At 41.1% G+C, this 23,449-nt stretch overlaps 1 protein-coding gene across 2 annotated transcripts; it reads right to left on the reverse strand.

Annotated features, from left to right (window-relative positions):
* Positions 1–1,420: 1,420 nt before the first annotated feature.
* On the reverse strand, positions 1,421–23,449 carry LOC134603547 (mitochondrial adenyl nucleotide antiporter SLC25A23-like). 2 transcript variants are annotated; one of them, XM_063449628.1, is made up of 10 exons: positions 23,189–23,449; positions 20,686–20,812; positions 18,139–18,226; positions 16,008–16,119; positions 12,286–12,444; positions 11,214–11,366; positions 10,713–10,820; positions 10,156–10,323; positions 5,364–5,517; positions 1,421–3,742 (listed from the first exon to the last, which is right to left on the reverse strand). In XM_063449628.1, the coding sequence occupies exons 1-10, from the start codon at positions 23,342–23,344 to the stop codon at positions 3,558–3,560; spliced, it is 1,410 nt and encodes a 469-aa protein (XP_063305698.1). In that variant the 5' UTR covers positions 23,345–23,449; the 3' UTR covers positions 1,421–3,557. The 2 variants fall into 2 exon arrangements, with proteins under 2 accessions (XP_063305698.1, XP_063305700.1); XM_063449630.1 differs by lacking the exon at positions 23,189–23,449 and having other exon boundaries at positions 20,684–20,749.

Below are 23,449 nucleotides of genomic sequence, written 5' to 3' on the forward strand. Positions count from 1 at the left end.
TTTAAAATGTCATATCTCCTGCTCTGTTAAAAGCCTGTTAGACCCTGCAAGAGCCCCCTGTGTGTGATTAAAGATCATTTTACTGAGCAGGAGATAAAAACCTCTAAAGCAAATTAATATCCGATTGAAATTGAAACCATTTTTTTCATGCAGGAAGGGGCATGATCTATACAGCAAAACTGCTACATTAAGATGTCTCAATGTCTATAGCATCCATGACCTCTGTAAGGGCACCGAGTTGCTGAAACCTGTATGAGGCCAGAGCAGGGGGTAACCAATTTTGGTTTATTTTCATATTTATAGGGACTCCCACAGTCTTAAACAGAGATCCAGAATTAGATTTCCTCACAAACTCTAAACAAGTGATGGAAAAATACAAAGAGGTCTTGGTGTAAAGGGTGAGTCTCTTCTCAGGCGAGTGGTCCAGACGTGGACCTCCTCCGAAACTATAAAAAGGCAATACCGTTTTGGATTACCTCCCAAAGCCTTAAAAACAGTGATCTAGCTATGGATCTCCTTTCAAAGTCTAAAAGGGTGATACAGACATGAACTTCTTGCCTACTGTGCCTAAAGGGTATCAGTCATATCCAAGAGGTTAGAATGTTTGTTTGGAGTTGACGTATATTATGCAATGATCATGTTCTGGGCATTACAATTCGGGACTGTCCAGGTAGGTGCAATCAGTCCACTATATTAGCAAGATAAAACCTTCACACAGGGCACATTGTTAAAGAAACACGGTAGGTACTCTAACTGCTTCCTCTCATTGACAGTGTACAGTACCCTGGCGCTGTCTTTCCATTCAGAGATAAATGAGTCCCCAGCAGTTCATCCCTTCTGTGCTGCTTGGGCTAATGAGGAAGAATTAGCAGAGCAACGATGGATGGCTGTGAGTGCCAGCTGACTGCTTTAGGATTATCAAAACTCCCATTATTGGTATGAATCAGTATGGCTAGAACGAAGTGTGTAATCCCTGCCTTAGCCTTACCTCGAGCTGTAGGAAGTCAGGGACCCTTATTTAGAGTTAAAAACTGCTTGAAAATAGTTTAATACGAACGGAGGGATGGGACCAGAGGACTACAGACATAATAATAAATAGAATTAGTTGAAATGGTTATAGTGTCCTTTTAGGCTTGTATCTACCTGAGCTCTATTTTTCACTTTATGTTTGGCTTATTCGAGCCCCTGCATATCCTGAAGCGTTGGGAGTGGTGGACTTCACTACTGCATGTGAGATTACGCACCAGCAGTTAACATCCCAAGCCATTAATTACCTCTGGAATAATGTGGTTTGCCCTAAATAAACGGCAATGAAAAGATTCTCAGGGCTGTTTGTTAAACAAGAAGTTACGTGAGCTTTCCTTTAAGATAAACTTGTACATCATCTTTAGTTCCTCTTGTATACTGTGATAAGACTGCCTTGCAGAACAAGTTTCCATTTAATGTACTGCTTTTCAAGACATAAGACGTAAATTGAGCAATTTGTGAGCCTGGTTGTGCCACATACAGTAAAGTTGATGTATAATTATTTCTAGAAACAGTAGTATCACAAAAAACAAACATTTTAATGGAAATTAACCTAAATTAAAGTTTGTTCAGCACCTTAGCAACCCTCTGATATCAGTCAGAAATCATCTTAATAAATACATTCACATACCACTAAACTGTAGATTAATAATGTGCTAAAAACTATTTTTTTGATGGCGTAACCAAAACATATCACATCACTCAGCCTTCTTCAAAGGCATTGGTTTAAACATTCACAATCATTCTTCTCAATAGACATATATAAAGGAACACTCTGGGCACCATAATAACTTTATTAGAATGAAGTTGTTATGGTGCCAGGAGATCCCTGGCGCAGGCTTATCTTTAGGGGTTATACCGTTCATTAACAGTTTGACACCAAGTCTTGAATCCAGCGTTTTTTTTAGCTCTGCCCATTTACTTCTTCATCTCCCCGATTCTTGAATCATAACGCCTCGGACAGGGGCACAGCTGATTGGCTGAGAGCTGATACTCTAACCAATCAATAGCTCCCCATTCATTAAAACGGCTTTAAAAAATTTTTTTGCAAATGTTTGGGCTACTGATTTAGAGTGTTAGTGGGGCCCTTGTCCGGGGCTTCCTATTTAAAGAATCAGAGCGTAGTGGAAGGGCAGGGCTAAACGGTACTTGATTTAAGATTTTGACCATTTGTGAATGGTTTAACTACTAAAAGGTAAGAAGGGACCTCCTGGCACCATAACAACATTATTGCAATGAAGTAGTTATGGTGCCTAAAATGTTCCTTTACATCTTCTAGACATGGGCTGTCCAAACAGTGGGCTACAAGAATTTTGTCTGTGTGTAGAACATGACTGTGGACCCTAGCGCTTCTCTACAACTCCAATTAATTAAAAACAAAAACAAAAATAACACACTATGAATTCCTGGAGGAGAGAACTTGCTAAGCCTCATTCTTGGTGGCCAAGTAGAGACGTCCCAGCCTTCTTGTTCTCTAGTTATTAAAATGCCAATCAGCAATCTCCCTGTAAAGACAGATTATAGCCTGCACGTTTACCCACTGAGCTATACTGTTTTAGAACATGATGCCATATGCTAACATTTTGTTAGTGGGCCACAGAAGGACTAATGAATGCAGCCAGGGAGATCTGTTGCATAGTGAGGTTCAGATCTTTCTCCTTTGCAAAGCAGTGGGGGGAAATATAGATGCTCCTTCTGTGTGATGTTTGGAGGCCACAATGCACAGCACAGGTCATAGATCTGCCCAAACACTGCATTGTTGTATTACACCATTATTTTTTATGGAATCTAGCTCCACTTCCTTAAAACTAAATGGACAATCTTATGAAAGGCTGGAGACCACTGGCTTAGAGAGACTATACAGTGTGTGGGCGACTACTGAATAATATTAAAGAGAGCATTAAATTATGCCTCCTCTACTGGAAGTCCCACAATGCAGTGCAGCTGCCAAATAACCTACATTTACAATTCAGATATACATTCAAAAGGTGAGTGGTCAGTACACACATCCTCATTACAAAACCCCAACGCAAGGACTGAAGGGCCAGATAGGACCCCCCTACCCTAACGTAAAGGCAAATTCCATACCATGCAAGACATACAATCATTAAAGTGACATTCATTGATGCAAGCTCATGGGATCAGGCGAAGGAGGATGAGGGTAGATAGGTAGTCCATCTCTATCATGCTTCCCTTCTTAGTGTGTGAAGGAACACGGCAGCATTAGCAAGGACACCCCAAAAATGTCTATGCATGTGGTGGCCCAAAAATCTCAGTGCAACCCCAGAAAGCAGGGAGACGGGCAGCATGGTGCAAGACAACTTGTGGTAAGGGCTTTAATTACCCGTAAAATGGGCTTATCCTGGTCATCTTCTGTGGTCCTAAAAACTTAGTATTTGGGATAGGTGGATCATGACAGTAGAACCAGATCTTAGCCCTTGTGGCTTCCCATTATCAAGTTTTTTTGGGCTTTATATTCATGAATGTTGTGGTCTTTAAAGGTTGATATGATCTATGGGCATCTAGTCTTCTCACCGGCTGGTCACACCGAGAACACGTTTCATATTCTCATACACCACGTAGCTGATGCTAACTGCTGGGATCACTTTCATGAAGTTTGGTGCAATGCCGCGGTACAGACCAAAGAAACCTTCCCGTGCCACGATATGTCGGAACAGGGCAACCATGGAGAGCTGAGGAGAGCCCGCTATAGAAGCTGAAACAGACAACCACAGGTTAGGAACAATGAGTACATATTGTAAACTCAAATATTTACTCCAAAAACCATGGACACTTCAGCAATTTGAAGTGGTCATGGTGCCTGGATTCCATATGTACAGTTTTTTGCTTTGAAATCCTGCACATACATAGTTTTTTTTTTTTTAAACCTTAGATGCTGGAGGTGTAACTTCACTTCCTGCAGCACCATAGGTGTCATCAGCCAGCCCAAAACAGTAGCCGGAAAACAGTAGCCGAAAAATTCTTTGCAACAGTCAGCTGACAGTCTTAGCCAATAAAACACAGCAGCAGCAGTTTCCGTGTCTCTGCAGAATCCTAGGATCCGGAAGCGTGTCACCAGTCCTGCTGGGGGCAATTCGTTGCTAAACATTTCCCCCATTACCAAGCAACCAAGCCCCAGGATACTCCTGGCAGCATGCTGTGGTGGCTATAATGCTTGGAGTAACCATTCAAAGTACATTTATTTTACACATTTTCTCTCAGTAAGGCATCACTTAATCTAAACCAAAGGATTTCTAGCAAGCTAAAAAGATTCAGAGCTTTTTTTTATCTATTTATTTTTGCTGTTTTGTTCACTGGTTTATCTTTTCAATGCATTACAAAGGAGGGTAAATTCTAAACTTTGGTATTCCTTTAGTTAGTTACATAGTGTCCTGGACTTTAACCTTTCTCGCTTACAGAATACTGTATAACTGATCTACAACAGGAGTATTTGCCTGTTATTATAGCTCTCAAGGGGGGGAAAAGACACATTTTTGTATGCGTTGAATACATAACGTATTCGAAGAGAACAACGAATACATTTTTATTTTTAAAAAGATCCTCACATTTGAAGTAGCTGCTACTGCAATACTGTCACAGGCTTTACACATGCTCTCTCTAGCGCTGAGAAGACAAACGTGATCTGTCAATCAAGATGCTCTAAAACTTTAGTATGGGACCTTTTTAAAGAGCTGACTTTGTTTCATAAATCCCCAGCACAGCAAGGCATTATGGGCAGGGCAGATGTTTCTGGAAGATGTAGTTCTATCAGCCTATTAGCTAAACTACAGCTCGCAGAAACCTTTGCTCTTGCTTCCTGATGGACATAACTGTCTTTTGACAGAAAGTGCTGCGGATTAGGTTGGCGTTCTATAAATGCCAAACTAATAATAATGGTATCATGTACTTCATTACGGTAACCAGCAAGAAGGGAATATTTCAAAATGGAGAAGGTGGAAGGGACAGAGGAGATCGGGTAAATATTCAGTATGCTGCCAAAAAAAAACCAAAAATCATTCAGCTAATTATACAACAGCTTTAGAATTTGAAGCATTTTGTTGGCACCATTTTGTTACTACTTTTAAGAAATAGAGAAATATTCTTACAACTAAAGTGAGAATTCAAATTTAAGGCATGAAAGCTGAAATAAATAAAAAAAAATCTCTAGCTAGCTATGATTCCATTTCAACCTCTCTGGCCATAAATTTGAAATTCTCTTTTAATTCACTTTGAGTTCTCGCTTTATTGAATAACTTTGTTAATGACGGACGGAGGTTGCATTCCCTGTTCATATTCTGTAAAAGTCCATTCAGTTCATTATATACACACACGCTCACCCTGCGCTTGCATGCGTGTCCGGACCAGGGCGAGTGGGTAACTGGCAATCTGCCCACATGTACTGGACATCGTCCCGCACGCTAATAACACGAGTACTCCTGGGTCTGCGCTGGTTCCAGCTCTGTACCTCTGCAACCATGTGTTCTTCAGCGTCTAGGAGGGAGGAGAATAAGATGAAAGGGGTCGGTGGAAGCCATGAGAAAAATATATATGAATGGGGAATGTGAGGGAATGAAGAATAAGTAGGAGAATTGTGAAAACATAAAAGGACAAAGTAGACGTAAGGCAGGAGAGGAGACTGAAGAAAGAATAGGCAGATCTTGGAGAGTAGAATTTAGGGGAGATATTAGTTTCACTGTCTTTTTATCGCATAATTAATATATATTTTTTTTTTTAACAGATATTTTCCTTCCTTTTATTTTTCTGACTGAAAACCGAACCGGAAACTGGAAACATTACATTAGATAATCTTTGTTAATTCCACCAACTGCTCGCAAACATAATCCTACTGGCGTTTTGGGATTTCCTAATTAGCACGCAAGGAAATAATTATATTTAAGTTATATAGCTGGGCAATAAGCTGTGTGTTGGAGAGCCATGATTTACGTAATAGCAGACAAACTGTGAGATGCACAGCATGTCAAAACGCACAGGGATAAAAAGAAATATAAATTTACTATATCTATAGGTATCCTCTGCAATTCAGTCTACCCCAGCCACTAAAATACTCTTCCCACCACCTAGAAGAACACTTAATTTATCCTTTTGACATGACTCTCCTGGTACCAACCCCCAAAATGCATGTCACCCAGGATAGTCCACACTAAACGCTTTATTCATAGCAAGACTGTCATTGTAATCTCCACAGATCGATACAGATAAAAAGTGTTCTCCCTTGTTGCCTAGCTTTGGAATATCTCAACATCTATCTCGTTGATATATTTATTTCAAATGTATTACTGTCAACACCATGTTCTGTAATGTAACCCGTAAAGTGCTGAGTACACCTGTTACCTCTGTATGAATAAAATATACACACACTGTATACCCATTGCACTTACTGTACCTCCATCTACTGTAATCTGTAAAGTGCTGAGTACACCGGTTACCTCTTTATGAATAAAATATACACACACTGTATAACTATTGCACTTACTGTACCTCTATCTACTGTAATGTAATCCGTAAAGTGCTTAGTACACCTGTTACCTCTTTATGAATAAAATATATACACACTGTATAACTATTGCACTTACTGTACCTCTATCTACTGTAATGTAACCCATAAAGTGCTGAGTACACCTGTTACCTCTGTATGAATAAAATATATACACACTGTATACCCATTGCACTTATTGTACCTCCATCTACTGTAATCTGTCCAGTGCTGAGTACACCTGTTACCTCTTTATGAATAAAATATACACACACTGTATACCCATTGCACTTATTGTACCTCCATCTAATGTAATGTAACCTGTAAAGTGCTGAGTACACCTGTTACCTCTTTATGAATAAAATATATACACACTGTATAACTATTGCACTTACTGTACCTCTATCTGCTGTAATGTAACCCGTAAAGTGCTGAGTACACCTGTTACCTCTTTATGAATAAAATATATACACACTGTATACCCATTGCACTTACTGTACCTCTATCTACTGTTATGTAACCTGTAAAGTGCTAAGTGTTAGTGATATACAAATAAAATATACACACAACATATTGTATATCTTTTACACTTAGTGCACCTCACTCTACTGTAATGTGCTAAGTACATATGTAAAGGCTATATATATATCAAATATACATACTGCCATGCCATAAACAAGTATTCAAGGGTGACATAAAGCCCAAATAACTGGTATATGAGCAGTTAGTATACAGGCAGCTGAATAAAGTTGGCATTCATGTACAATATAAAGCACTGCAGATTGGTATATATGAATACATGTAGCAGATCCAGACTCCTAACAGCTTCAGCCAGCAGGGCCTGCTTGACCCCAGGTAAGCAACCCTCTTGCACCACAAATATATGGAAAGAGGAGGGTGGCTAAAAATGGAAATAATGACTTGTGTGTGTATCTATCTATCTGTGTTTATGTGTATCGGTGTAAGAATATGTGTGTATATATATCTGTGTCAGTATGGCTGTGTATCTATGTATCTGTCTGTTTGTCAGTATGGGTGTGTTCTATGTATGTGTGTATCTGTGTCTGTATATGTATCTGTGTCAGTATGGGTGTGTATCTATGTGTGTCAGTGTGTATGTATGTCAGTCAGTATGTGAGTATGTATCCATACATCCCGGCAATCAAATACCAACACAATACAAATACACCCTTGCATTCAAATGCCAACACTACACACAAATGCTTACCTACATTAAAACACCAACACTACATACAAACACACCACTGCATTAAAATGGCAACAGCAGATACAAATACAATACTACATTCACACATACATGCAAAAATATGCTTTCATTCAAACACACAAACACTGCTCACAAATACAACCTTGCAAGGATGGGAAAATGGTAGATCTCCAGCTGGAAAAGCTTTGTGGGAGTTGCACACAGGGCCGGTGTGTCCATAAGGCGGCACAGGATGTCGCCTTAGTGCTCACCGGCCAGGAGGTGCTAGATTACAGTGACTGGCAAGAGAAAGCGTAGTGTGGCCGAACAGAGCGGACCGCGGTATAGGAGCTTCTTCCTGAGAGAGCACTTCCTGTCAGTCAGGCCGGGTACAGGAGCTTCTGGTACGCTCCACTCCGCTTGGCCATGCTACAAGAAAGGTAATAAGGGATGCAAGGGAGGGAGGGTAGGGGAGCAGAGAGGAACACAAAGGGACATGGAGGGGAGGGGAGAAAAACACTAAGGGACAGGGAAGAGGACCACTAAGGGACAGGGAAGAGGACCACTAAGGGAGGTGGGGGGGAGAGGAAAACTAAGGGACAGGGGAGGGAGCAGGGGCGTATTAGCCGCGAGGCAAACAAGGCATTTGCCTTGGGTGGCATTTTTCAGGGGGCGGCAAAAAAAGCCGCCCCCAAATGCCCAGGGCAAATGCCTTGTTAGCCTTGCGGCTAACAGACATGCTGGGCTGCCTGTGGGTGCGGGCGGGTGGCGAGCACTTCCTCTGAGCTGTCTGCTCAGCTCCCTCGCGTGCCGCAGAGTGAGGCTGGGAGCCGGAATATGACGTCATATTCCGGCTCCGCCTCCCAGCATCATTCTGCGGCGCGCGAGGGAGTAGCCACTGGACCACCAGGGAGAAAGATAACCCCCCCCAGCATTCCCAAAGGTAAGGAGGCTGGGGGGGTTAAATTTTAAAAAAAAATGTGTATGTCTGTAAGTGTGTGTGTGTATGTCTGTAAGTGTGTGTGTGTATGTCTGTAAGTGTGTGTGTCTGTTAGTGTGTGTGTATGTCTGTTAGTGTGTGTGTATGTCTGTTAGTGTGTGTGTGTTAGTGTGTGTGTGTGTATGTCAGTGTGTGTGTGTGTTAGACTATGTGTGTGTGTGTTAGACTATGTTAGACTGTGTGAGTGTGTGTGTGTGTCTGCTAGTGAGTGTGTCTGCTAGTGAGTGTGTCTGCTAGTGAGTGTGTCTGCTAGTGAGTGTGTCTGCTAGTGAGTGTGTCTGCTAGTGAGTGTGTCTGCTAGTGAGTGTGTCTGCTAGTGAGTGTGTGTTTCTGTTAGCTAGTGTATGCGTATCTGTCAGTGAATGTGTGTGTGTGTGTGTGTGTGTGTATTTAGAAGGCGGGACGGGGGAAGTGTTGGGTGGGGGTGGCGCGGGGGGGGGGGGAAGGGTTGGGTGGGGGTGGCGCCTGAGTTTTGTCCTGCCTAGGGCAGCACAAAACCAGGATACACCACTGGGAGGGAGGGGAGATGAACACTAAAGGACAAGGACAGGAGGGGAGAGGAACACTAGGGGACATGGAGAGGAGGGTTGAGGAAAACTAAGGAACAGGGAAGAGAGGGGAGAGGACCACTAATGGACGGGGAGGGGAGAGGACCACTAAGGGTTACAGTGAGAGGACAGGAACACTAAAGGACAGGGAGAGGACAGGAACACTAAAGGACAGGGAAGTGAGAGCACCAGTAAGGGACATGGAGGAGAGAGGAACACTAAAGGACATGTAGGGGAGAGGGACACACAGGGGGCCCGAGTGGGGAGAAAGACACACAGATGGACATGAGGGGGTAGAAAGACACACAGATAGGGTTGGGGATGTAAGAGACACACTGAAGGACTTGGGGGTGAAAAAACAAAGGGGCTGGGGTGAAAGAGATACAGAGGGGCTGAAGAAGAGGAAAAAGAGACACAGAGGGGATGGGGGAAACAAACGAGCTGGGGTAGAAACAGACAAAGGAGCTGGGAAGAGTAAAAGACATAAAGGGACTAGGAGAGAAGGAGACACACAAAGGGGGGTTGTAAGAGATACACAAGGGAAATAAAGGGGGTAAGTCATTAAAAAGTGGGTTAAGACATAAAAGGGGGGTTAAGAGGCACACAGGTGAAGATGCTTTTTTTGGAGGGGTGGGGGCCAAAATCATCTTCGCCTGTGTACCCAAAAATCCTTGCACCGGCCCTGGCTGCACAACATTTAAGAATCTACCTTTTGGCTATCCTGTTGCTAGAAGAAGGTCCATTAGGTCTGCCACTTAATGACATGCATGGTATAAAGCCAAGATGATGAAGGTTGATACCTAGACATGACTTAGAGTCTAAACAATATCTTAACAAAAGAGAGGTTGGGATTAGTAACGAATAGCAGAGTGTTTCTCACCTCATACACGGCCAAATCGATACCCGCATAAGGCACAATACCCAGCAGGTTGGGGAGGTAGCCCTTTGAAAATGCTCTAATGCCCTCAGTTCGAAGAATGTGTCGGGCACAGTCTGCCATCCCCGAGTACTGTCCAGTCCGGCGAAGAGCCAGCCTTGTTTTTAGCACCTGTGTCAAATTTAAGGTATATTGATCATAGCACATCCATCCCTTCCATATTTCAAAAATGAATCTCTACTTTCTGCTCTCCTAGCAACCTTTCTTACTACTCGCCATCTCTGCCACTTTTAGAACATTTCTTATTAATTGCCATTTCTCCCACTTATGGAACCTTTCTTACTATTTTCCATCTCTCCCATTTTGTTTGTTATTTTTAACTCCAGGTCACATTCTCAGTTTTTGTAGAATTGCAAGTCAAGATGAACTGCCCGCATGCTGGTAGATGTAAATAAGCAATAGCTGTGGATCTACCTTTAAACCTTTCCTGCCTAAGTCATTGTCTTTCTTTGTCACCAGCACCATTGCTATGTCTCCCCCTTCCACCCTCTATTTCTCACCTCCATTGGATAAATTGCTGTTTGGGCAATGGCTCCAGCCAATGAGCCAGCAACGAATCTCTCTCTAACCCGCAGAGTCTCATGTTGCCCACGGATCAGCTTCTTGATCTGCGAAGAGAGTCAACACTCAAAGAAAAAATATTCAAATAGTACGTCACGTCGGATGACACACTCAGGGCTATTCACTAAGGTGAGAATTCAAAATTTAAGGTCACAGTAGCTGAACTGGGAAAATTCTCAAAACCAGCTATGATTCCAATTCAGTTACTGTGGTCTTAAATTTGAAATTCCCTTTCAATTTTCACTTTAGTAAATAACTATGATAGTTAGCGCAATGGTCCATAGGTGTCTATAGCAACCTAACCTGTACATGACATGCGACAAGCATGAATCTCAACCACCTACTGAATGTTAAAGAACCATGGGAGATCGAGTCCATGGAAGTAAGAAAGTTGTAGGCCACCTGATCTTGGTCTGAACTAACTGGACAAATGGTCTCACCTGTTCATATGCCATGAATTTGATGCCAGATTCAGGTGCAATCTTCAAGACATTTATGCCATTTCCACGCCACAGTGAGCGAATGCCACCTTCCTTTATCATCTCCATAAGACCTTTCCACATGGAGCGACCCTGAGTTTGAGAACCATGAACCTATAGGTAGACAAAAATAGGGACACTTGTATGGGGATGGATCTGACCTGGGGGAAGTTATAGGGGAAAAGAAAAAGCAATTAAATGAGGAAAGAGCCATTATTTAGAGGATGTGACAACCTTGACTTGGTCAAAGAAACTAAACCATTTGTTGGAAGACTTAGGAACACATATCAATGCACTGGAGTGGGAGGCAATAAGGAGAAAACTGACATGTGGGTGGGTCATTTTAGTTCCTGGGTTGATTATTATTGTTGGTATTTTTATAGCGCCAACTTAACAATATTATGAAAGGGGGACATTTAACAATACATAAGACAATTACTAAATGATACAGGAACAATAGGTAGATGAGGACCCTGCTCCATCGAGCTTACAGTCTAGAGATGGTGAGGTATAAAGACACAATAGGGCATCAAGTGTACAGCAAACAAACAAAGTGGAAAAGTATTAGTACTGGAGGTAAGAGTGGAGTGCGGCTCTTTAGGAGAAAGCCCAAGACAAGTATGTAAAATAAAAGTTACTCTGGAATGCCATAAGCATTTTTGAACAGATGGGTTTTGAGAGTCTGCTGGGGGAAGGCAGGCTGTTCCAAAGGAAATGAGCAATGGTTAGGATATGGGTGCCAAGGAAATTTTTAAATTTTTTTTTTGAGGGGATTCAAGAAGATAATTACAGTTGGGTAAATAAATTACAATTTTGTTTTAATAGAATAGCATAATTGTGATAGCAGAGATAATAATGTGTCAGAATTGGATAATTATTTACAAAAATAATGATGTATCGGATTATAATTTGGGTGATACAATGACACCTTGGAGTAATGGGAATATTATAATTTAGGGGTTAAAAAGATGATGATAGAGGTGGAGGGGTTATCTTGTAGTACATTAAACACATGTAGTTTTTAATCAATTACCTGCATGAGAACTTTTAGTCGGTCCAATGGAGCAGTTCCGGTTCTTGACACAGCTCCGGCTACCCCACCAGCCAGGAGTTGCTTCCACCACATTCCGGAGTGAATCTCTTTCTTCGAGAACTCATCAGGAACTGCCAGTGACTCTCCTATATCCAGCATCTACAGGAATAAGGACTATCTGCGGTTAGAGCCAATATGAGCACAGCAATACTCTATACATACTACAGTTGACATGGTGCATAGTAGGTGGGTTATCGATATTAAACCAGTGCAGTTCTGATGCAAAGTAAAATAAAGACATCGAAACACAACAGTGTATTCACTGGGCATCTGTTCAGAGCGGTACAAAGATGCTCATCCATTGTTTGGCTAAAGCAGAGAACGGGTTTTGAACGATTCGTAAAATAAGAATTTGGAACTCCCTGTCCAGAGACTTTTCAATATGAAATGCTACAAATGTCATTTAAAAAGGCTGGATTTTTTTCCAACCTAGTTTACACATGGCAATAATAGTTAATAAGAACCGTATCAACTTAACAGTCCAAGGACCATAACTACCTAGGGCTGTTTGCATAGGTCATGGGGCAGAGAGCTGATACTTTGCAGAGTATTTTCAGTCATAGAGCAATACTGAATTTTTCCATTTCAATTCAACTTTACTATTTGTTATATTGCTGTCATTTCATTCATTCCTTTTCATGAAAGAAACTACATATTACAGCTTAATTAGATAATCCGTAAACCTCTACAATGAAATATACTCAGTGCTCCAGGAGCCGGGGTTGGATGAGAAATGCAAGGAATCTGCAGATTCACAGTTAACAGGGAAATTCAAAATGATCTGTTTTTTTACATCTATTTTAATGCAGTATTTCCATAACACGTATAGAAAAGGGGATGGGGCAGCTCCAGGCCTTTGTCACTGTTTTATAATAGTTTTCGGATGCAGAGAGAAGGGGAGACTGGTATTTTGGAATAAAGTTAAAAGTTATCAATGCGATGTAGTCTGTGTCCTTTAATAAATAGAATGTCTGGTCGAAGAGAAGAATACCCAAGACAGAGAGCCGTTTTCAGATGGTGATTAAATGTATAGGTAGGTATAACCGCTGCTTTACCAATATTCACTGTACAGGTTTACTCGAAAAACAATGAGAATTTTTCCAAAGCAGCCAATGCCTAAATTTTGCAGTGGTTTTCAGTGCACGATAATTTGCTGCTTAATAGACACTAGTGAGTGATGAGTCAAACAGTACCATACGTTCAGCACTAACAGCTAAGGATCATATACAGCTATTTATAGCCAGGGACTAGCTCTGACCCCTTTAAGGATATTCACATGAGAATGGATTAGCCCGTCTACACGTCCAGCGAGCCTATCCTTAACACGGTCCCTGTCAGAAAGATTGAGGAGGAGGGGCTATATCCACACGAACGAGTCCCATGACTCAAACCGCAGGGACATTACCCTTGTGTTGTGTAACCTAGACCGCTGCTATGTGTTTATTATAAAGGATTATGGCAGCACATATATGGACATGAGGAATCTGCAAAGTGAGAATTGCTGACAATAATACAGCATAAGGAACCACTGCGTGTGTGTGTGTGTGTGTGTGTGTCTTGTAGTGATTTCTTCATTAAACCAGGGATTGTGCAGAACTGATAAATTTCCCCCCAAACTTGACTAGTTTTCAAACACCGCTGTGTTGGCCAAAAACTGCAAAAATTCTATTTTTCAGCATACTCGCTGACAAAGAGGACCAAACCCCAAGGATATTATATGTATATACTGACTGATAAAGAGGACCACACACCATACAGGATATATGTATATACTGACTGATAAAGAGGACCACACACCATACATGATATATGTATATACTGACTGATAAAGAGGACCACACACCATACAGGATATATGTATATACTGACTGATAAAGAGGACCACACACCATACATGATATATGTATATACTGACTGATAAAGAGGACCACACACCATACATGATATATGTATATACTGACTGACAAAGAGGACCACACACCAAGCATATTATATGTATATACTGACTGACAAAGAGGACCACACACCATACATGATATATGTATATACTGACTGACAAAGAGGACCACACACCATACATGATATATGTATATACTGACTGATAAAGAGGACCACACACCATACATGATATATGTATATACTGACTGATAAAGAGGACCACACACCATACATGATATATGTATATACTGACTGATAAAGAGGACCACACACCATACAGGATATATGTATATACTGACTGATAAAGAGGACCACACACCATACATGATATATGTATATACTGACTGATAAAGAGGACCACACACCATACAGGATATATGTATATACTGACTGATAAAGAGGACCACACACCATACATGATATATGTATATACTGACTGACAAAGAGGACCACACACCAAGCATATTATATGTATATACTGACTGACAAAGAGGATCACACACCATACAGGATATATGTATATACTGACTGACAAAGAGGACCACACACCATACATGATATATGTATATACTGACTGATAAAGAGGACCACACACCATACAGGATATATGTATATACTGACTGATAAAGAGGATCACACACCATACATGATATATGTATATACTGACTGATAAAGAGGACCACACACCATACAGGATATATGTATATACTGACTGATAAAGAGGATCACACACCATACATGATATATGTATATACTGACTGATAAAGAGGACCACACACCATACATGATATATGTATATACTGACTGACAAAGAGGACCACACACCATACAGGATATATGTATATACTGACTGACAAAGAGGACCACACACCATACAGGATATATGTATATACTGACTGACAAAGAGGACCACACACCATACAGGATATATGTATATACTGACTGATAAAGAGGACCACACACCATACATGATATATGTATATACTGACTGATAAAGAGGACCACACACCATACATGATATATGTATATACTGACTGACAAAGAGGACCACACACCAAGCATATTATATGTATATACTGACTGACAAAGAGGATCACACACCATACAGGATATATGTATATACTGACTGACAAAGAGGACCACACACCATACATGATATATGTATATACTGACTGATAAAGAGGACCACACACCATACAGGATATATGTATATACTGTCTGACAAAGAGGACCACACACCATACAGGATATATGTATATACTGACTGACAAAGAGGACCACACACCAAGCATATTATATGTATATACTGACTGACAAAGAGGACCACACACCATACATGATATATGTATATACTGACTGATAAAGAGGACCACACACCATACAGGATATATGTATATACTGACTGACAAAGAGGACCACACACCATACATGATATATGTATATACTGACTGATAAAGAGGACCACACACCATACATGATATATGTATATACTGACTGATAAAGAGGACCACACACCATACAGGATATATGTATATACTGACTGATAAAGAGGACCACACACCATACAGGATATATGTATATACTGACTGATAAAGAGGACCACACACCATACAGGATATATGTATATACTGACTGATAAAGAGGACCACACACCATACATGATATATGTATACTGACTGATAAAGAGGACCACACACTATCAATCACATTAAAGAAAAACTCACCGACGAGTGCTTCCAATAGGTGACTACATCCTCCATATTGTGCAATGGATTGAACAGAAAGTGATCCCTCCACTCGAGCCAATCGATTGTCAGTGTGCCGTCGCGGTCCATACTGTTTGTACAGATAGATAATATAAGACCGATTTATTACAATACATATTATAACTGAGCACAGGCTCTATAGGGGAGTGTGATGAATATAGCTGGGCTATTGGTGGGATCACTATGTGAGGCCTAGGATAGGTCTGTGCGAATATTGCCCATTTGCTGACAGAGAATTCTGGGAGATACACTGCAATATCAGGGAAGGCCTGGATTTGGTCACATAGAGGCTAGAAAGTAACTCTTAGGGATACCTTGGTGTAATTGTATTTTATAGTAAATAGCAGACTAACTGGTTTCTTTACTAAAGCAGGGTTACATGGAACTGAAAAGGAAACTACGAAATTTAAATGTGCAATTCCTGGTTTCGTAAATAACCCTGTTAAACAAATTCAGGTACGTATGTACCGGTATGTCATTACTGCAGGCATATTCTTTACTTTGATTTCCAGTAAGCCCTGCATTATAGAGAAATCTGTTTTTAGGGGTGCAGGCTGACACTATGCCCTTAATCAATAAATGCAAGTGTATGTGTTAATATCACTACTAGAAGTCATAAGCCTAACCGGGGTGAGTGAATAGTGGGTTCAGCCATTGGCAACAATGTGAAAATTGCTATTCAAGAAATATGTTTATATCTTATAACAGAATCAAAGCCCAAATTGACAGAATTTATGTTAAAAAAAATATTTTAGCATAGCGTTTATTTGAAGCGTCAGGCAGCTAAATGTAGGATAAAACAGGAGATTTATGGAATTGAAATAGTTCAGATTTGTATCCATACAGAAATAACTTTTAGTGACACCCAGAAAGTATGAGAAGAATAAGTAATAGAAAAGTCAAAAACACTCAACTTTGGGGGATATCTATGTCACATGATCGCATTTAAAGCAATACAGCTTAATAAAAAGTCAAATGAGTATAACAATAATGTCTGCGTGCCTACTGTATATGAGGAGAGAAGAGAAGCCTGCCATTTTGATTTTCACTACAGATAATTAAAGGTATAGAATTAAACTTTTCTAGAAAATTTATTTTATTGAAACAAAAAAAAGAGGCTCAGTTGGACTTTCTTAGGGTTTATTTTGTGAAGTGTGACAAGTAAGTTAAATGTGAATACGTGATTTTGGTAGTGAAGGGGTTAACTTTATGAATTTGGTTTTGAGTGCTCCCACAATGGCACCCCACAATTTCAATTGCCACAAATCGGCCCTTCAGCCTTAGCCAATCTCCAGGAAATAGCACACACGGGTCCACAACCCCCACACTAACTACATTCGAAAAACTATGCCTTAACACTATCATCTATATACAAATTGCTCGAAATTTGTCTTGCTGATTAATTAGCTCCTCAATGCCATCAATTTCAGAGCAAAGGTGTCTTCAGCATGTTGAGCTGTTCACCTTGTGTAAACCACACTCCATTCTGGTACTCGATGGGTTAAAGCCTTCCAGGTTTAGTAACCTGATAAAAGAAGACTGAATGGGAATATGAATGTCTGTAGGATATGGTGATTAGATTAATGCAACTATTAAACGTGTTACTGTTTAACTGCAAAGCATAAAACGCTACAAAGCCTAAAGGCATATATTCATTTTAACCCATCAGATACCAGAATTAAAAATATATGAACTCTAGCATATAGTGACACTGGAACATTTGATGCCGTTGAATCCACAGGACTGTGATAAAAAGAGATTCATGCATTTTTTTTTATTTACATGGGCCAAGGAGAAGACGATATGTCTGGATTTGCCAGGAAGAGACATAATATTTGCCAACTTGGACCTTAAACCTCCCAGTAATGCAGCAGTACAGACAGAAGAGACAGATTAATCCCCGAACGAACGCAAAAACACAGACGAGGCTCACTCTGTCTATAAACACTAATGTATGTGTGATCAGCATTACTGATAGGCTATAAATACATTACCAGTGGATGGTAGCTAAGTAACTAATAGCAGATTCTGCAATCTTGATAAATGTATACATTGCCCCTGCCCTATCAGTATTTGCCTCTTCTCTTACCTTTGGAGGATCTTCTTGGCCTGGCCAAGTGTTATTGAAACCCCGAGGCTGTGGAAACATTGCTGGATCTCAGACACATCGATGCGCCCTAGGAGACATGCATGAATTTTGAAAATGAAACAATTTCTTCTCAAGCAGCAGACCAGACAGGATGTTAAATCGGAACAGTAATATATAGCATGATTTCTCAACTCTTTCTATACATACCTCCAAGAGTCCATATAAATACATCTGTTGATTACCACCGCTTCAGTGAGTGAATACCCAACTGATCAACAAGGGATCTTGGTTAATATAAGCTTGCTGCATTTGTAGTCAGAACTGGTTAGCCAAACAGTCTATAATTCCTCAATTCAAGCTTATTATGAGATTAATTCACTATATACACCCCCCTACCTGTCAATCATACAACCTGTCCTGTTACTTCTGGGTTCGGTTAGCTCAGTGGAGCTAAAAACTCATGAGGCAGCAATTGCCCAGAGCACCTGCCAAAAACTTATAATTGAGCTGCATTGGGAAGTCTGTGATTGGACAGTCAGAGAAAGTCTGGGCGGAGTTAGAAGGGGAGGGCTTGCAGAGGATACAGACAAGAGATCTGCAGGTTTTCCAAGCTGTTTCAGATATACCTCCAATGAAAAATACTGAGTAAAATGTTATGTTTTCATGCAGGATATATCTACTAAACAGTCATTTTTAAAATGTATTTTGTATACGGGCAGTGGAGTGTCTTTCAATTGATACTTTAGTGAATGAACTTCATCTATTCTTCCTGTTTTATTATATTGGCCTACAGTTTGCAGTTCCCAAGTCAATTTCCCACAATTACTGGTTCAGGGAATCCATGAAAATACTTCTTGTAGCAGTGATGTGTAACCTCTGCACTACAGATGTTGGTGAACTAGATTTCCCATGATGAACTGCTAAGTGATGCTAACACTACTTCGGTGACATTCCATTTAACCTTGATTACACATTGCAAGGTCAGTGGTTTGTGCACACACTAGTATGTAACAGTAACAGAGTGTTTTCACATGCACGCTCAGTGTGTTAGAAAAAAGGCGTTTGGCATTCGTAGTACAGACTGATGGCACCTACACCCAGCTAAATGTGCTCCTCTTTGATTTTGTTTATATATCTGTCTCTTGGGGCTGTTTGATCTTCCATCAGCTTGCCTCAGCGTGCAGGCATCTTCCTGCAATAGATCAGGGTTATTTCACCCTATGTGGCCATTGCTCAATCCTTGCCTGGAGACATGTCTTCACACGTGATCATTTCCACAAGTCTGAATTTTTGGAATATCACACAGAGGGCAAAGTTGCTCTGGATGCTTAAAAACTACACTCCCCATAATGCTCAGGCAGCCATTCTGGAAATTTAACTCCAAACACCTCCAGTGTTCTAGGATGACGAGACCCCCCCCCCCCCCCCCCATTTATTGGATAATGTATATAAAAGACCTGTAACATAACCTAAACTATCCAAAATAATTTCTTTAAAGCAAATCTGCTGACTTATTAAGTATTCCCTACTAGCCCAACCTTTTCCTTCAATGACGACACTACTTTTTAAACATTTTTTTAACATAAAATATTTTCTACATAAAATGGCCTTAATTTATCATGGGGATCAGGTGAAGTTAATCTCAGCTCAACCTGCTGGGGAGAACAACTATCATTAAACCCAGCCATCAAAAAGTCTAAGGCAGCCTATACGTTGAGTTTTACATATCCCATCATGCTTAGATTATCATTGGAGGATTCTGGGTTCCCCGAACTAGCCAGAAATTGTGATTTCTCTTTAAACGTCTCCTGACAAACACAGATACAATCCAGCATCTAGAGGTTTTGGCAAAGTATTTGTAATTACACAATTACAGCTACATTTCCTGTGTATAGTACTGCAAAAATATTATTTCCAGGCTCATTTATTAGGTGGCAGCTACATAAACGGCGTTGTGCTAATTTTATAAGGTGGATGGGAAGGGATTAAGCCCCCAATCCTAATAGTATTATGAATTTAAGGGCAGTTCCACAAATCATGTCAACAGCTACCATCAAAGAGGGCTGTGGACGTTATCTCCCATAATGCACAATGTCTGAAAGCAATTCAGAAACATCTGCAGCTGAAACAGCATCATGGGAAATTGAATTCACGGCATCTTGTATGGCAGAGACTTGCGTTTCTTAGATCAAGACAGCACATCCTGCTCGACTATAACTCGAAGTTATTTTAGGTGGCACCCCCACTTCAAACACAGACCTTGGACCTTCCATCTAACATCTTTGGAGTTATTAACAAAAGTAGGAAATTGGGGGAAATTCATTAGGGAATTGCAAAGCTTAGTACAAAATAGCCAATCTGGCATTACAGGCGAATAGAGATTTTCTTTATTTATTTGCTACGTTACAATTTCCTTGCTAATTCTTTACACTTTGCAGTATAACGAACACCCCACTTTGATTTAGATTCCCTATACAAGCACACATCGCTTTGGGGACACACGCATTTACACAACATGACATATTTACATATATATTATATATACACCATCATGGTTGCGGTCCAGGCTATCGAACATCAGAAGGAGGCGCCGCTCACGCTCCTCCAAGTAGTTTGTGAATTCGTTGAAGTCCAGTTGTCCATCTTGATCTGTGTCTCCAGCGCGGAGAATTTCCTGCGTACAAGATTTCAAGATAAAAACAGGACTTTTTAGATTCTGATTCTTAAAAATATCAAATTGCACAAACAATCCAAACTGCTAAATATGTTTTATTGCAATATGCTTGTCAAACTGTTTGGTAACTGACAAACACTGGAGAGTCTGCACCCATAAGCTGTAGTGGTTATGGTGCTTTCAGACTGCCCCTATAAGCTGTACAGAAGTCACATACTCTGAATGATGAAGTGTCAGGAGACAGCGGACATTGCACATCATTTACACAATAACCTCTAGAACACTTATCAATAAATTAAATAAAACTATCAATACAACGAAAACTAATGACAGATCCTTCTTCAGATATTGATACTTGTATGTTATAATCAAAACGCCATACAGGGTTACTCATGAATAGTGTGTATTTTTAGAAGTATCGGGATTTGAAAATTGATTTAAAATTTTAGGCAAAAGAACTAAAAAAAAAATCTTTGTCATCTATATTTTCAGTTACGTAGTTACATAGTAGCCCAGGTTGAAAAAAAAACAAAACACAAAGTCCATGAAGTTCAACAGTTTTGCTATATTTTCCTAAAATCGGAAATTCTTGCCACATGCTTGACATTTCACCCTTTACTGAATAATCCTGTACAAGGAAAACAGAAAGCACTGCAATTCGTGTGATTTTACTGTCTGCATCATATAGCACTAACCAGTGTCACACACTCTATTCACATACGGCAAAGACTTGTAAATTCCACAGTGCGAACCACAATGAGTGTGTATTCTGTCCAGGGAGAACTGAAATACATTGCTACATACAGACACCGTTGGTGGCTGCCACAGATTGATGGGAGTTGTGTATTGTTTACACACATTTACATGTGTCTGCATACCCCTGTCTCCTGATGTGTGTATGACCCTGGCAGTGAATCTTATTACAGTCACGCTCTACATGGCTAATTAACCATTTCTGCGCCAGTAGCCAATGTCATGGCCCCGAAAAGGACTGCTGAGCTTCCTGGAGCTGAAATGGTTAATTAAACTCATATCGTCACACAATACCAAAGTCATACACAGTGCTGCTAAGTATGTGGATGGAAATATATTTGCTGCCAATTTCATTGTTGTGCTGCCAGGGCTATTGGCTGCATCTCAGCTGGATTTTAGCCTGTACAGTATGGTACTGAGGATGGCTAGCCTGGGTGGCAATATAAGCCCCAAGCAATGTGACCAGACATGTTGCAGTATAGAGTGGGTGCTGAGTATGACTAGCCTGGCACGATATGACTAGCCTAGCATGGTGCAGCTTAGAGTGGTGCTGGGTATTACCGAGTATGGCAGTGTTACCAGTCTTGTTGCAGTATAGAGTGGTGCTGAGCATGACTAGGCTGGCATGTTGCAGTATAGCAGGTGATCGGTAGGACTAGGCTGGCAGTGTTACAGTATGTAGTGGTGCTGATTATGGCTGAGTATGAGTGGCCTGGATGGCAGTGCAGTATAGAGTGGTGATGAGTATGGCAGTGTTACCAGTCATGTTACAGTATAGAGTGGTGCTGGGTATGACTGAGTATGGCAGTGTTGCCAGTCATGTTACAGTATAGAGTGGTGCTGGGTATGACTGAGTATGGCAGTGTTGCCAGTCATGTTGTAGTATAGAGTGGTGTTGGGTATGACGAGCCTGGCATGGTGCAGTATAAAGTGGTGCTGGGTATGACTGAGTATGGCAGTGTTGCCAGTCATGTTGTAGTATAGAGTGGTGTTGGGTATGACGAGCCTGGCATGGTGCAGTATAAAGTGGTGCTGATTATGGCTGAGTGTGACTGAGTATGGCTGAGTGTGACTGATTATGGCAGTGTTACCATTCATGTTGCAGTATAGAAGGTGCTGACTATGGCTGAGTGTGAGTGTGACTGATTATGGCTGAGTGTGACTGATTATGGCAGTGTTACCATTCATGTTGCAGTATAGAAGGTGCAGACTATGGCTGAGTGTGAGTGTGACTGATTATGGCTGAGTGTGACTGATTATGGCTGAGTGTGACTGATTATGGCTGAGTGTGAGTGTGACTGAGTATGGCTGAGTGTGAGTGTGACTGAGTATGGCTGAGTGTGACTGATTATGGCTGAGTGTGAGTGGTGCTGAGTATGGCTGAGTGTGAGTGGTGCTGAGTATGGCTGAGTGTGAGTGGTGCTGAGTATGGCTGAGTGTGAGTGGTGCTGAGTATGGCTAAGTGTGAGTGTGGCTGATTATGGCTGAGTATGGCTGAGTGTGAGTGTGACTGATTATGGCTGAGTGTGAGTGTGACTGATTATGGCTGAGTGTGAGTGGTGCTGAGTATGGCTGAGTGTGACTGATTATGGCTGAGTGTGAGTGTGGCTCAGTTTGACTCACTTGCTCTGCATTCTGGCTGGGGTTCATGCCCATGGCCCTCAGCCCCTCTCTCAGCTCGTTGATGTCCACCTGTCCATCTCCATTGGAGTCCAGCTGCTGGAAGAGGTCGGAGTATCTCCTCTCCTTAGCGGGGTCCCTGCCCTGGGACCCCTGCATGCTGGCTGGGGGTTGAAGATGCAGGAGCCGTGTGGCCCCTGGGGCCCGGCACAGAACCTGTAACACGCGCAGCTGGGTAAATCCTGATTTATTGTTTGTGTGCTG

This window comes from Pelobates fuscus, chromosome 3 (assembly GCF_036172605.1).
Source record: "Pelobates fuscus isolate aPelFus1 chromosome 3, aPelFus1.pri, whole genome shotgun sequence".
Taxonomy (NCBI): domain Eukaryota; kingdom Metazoa; phylum Chordata; class Amphibia; order Anura; family Pelobatidae; genus Pelobates; species Pelobates fuscus.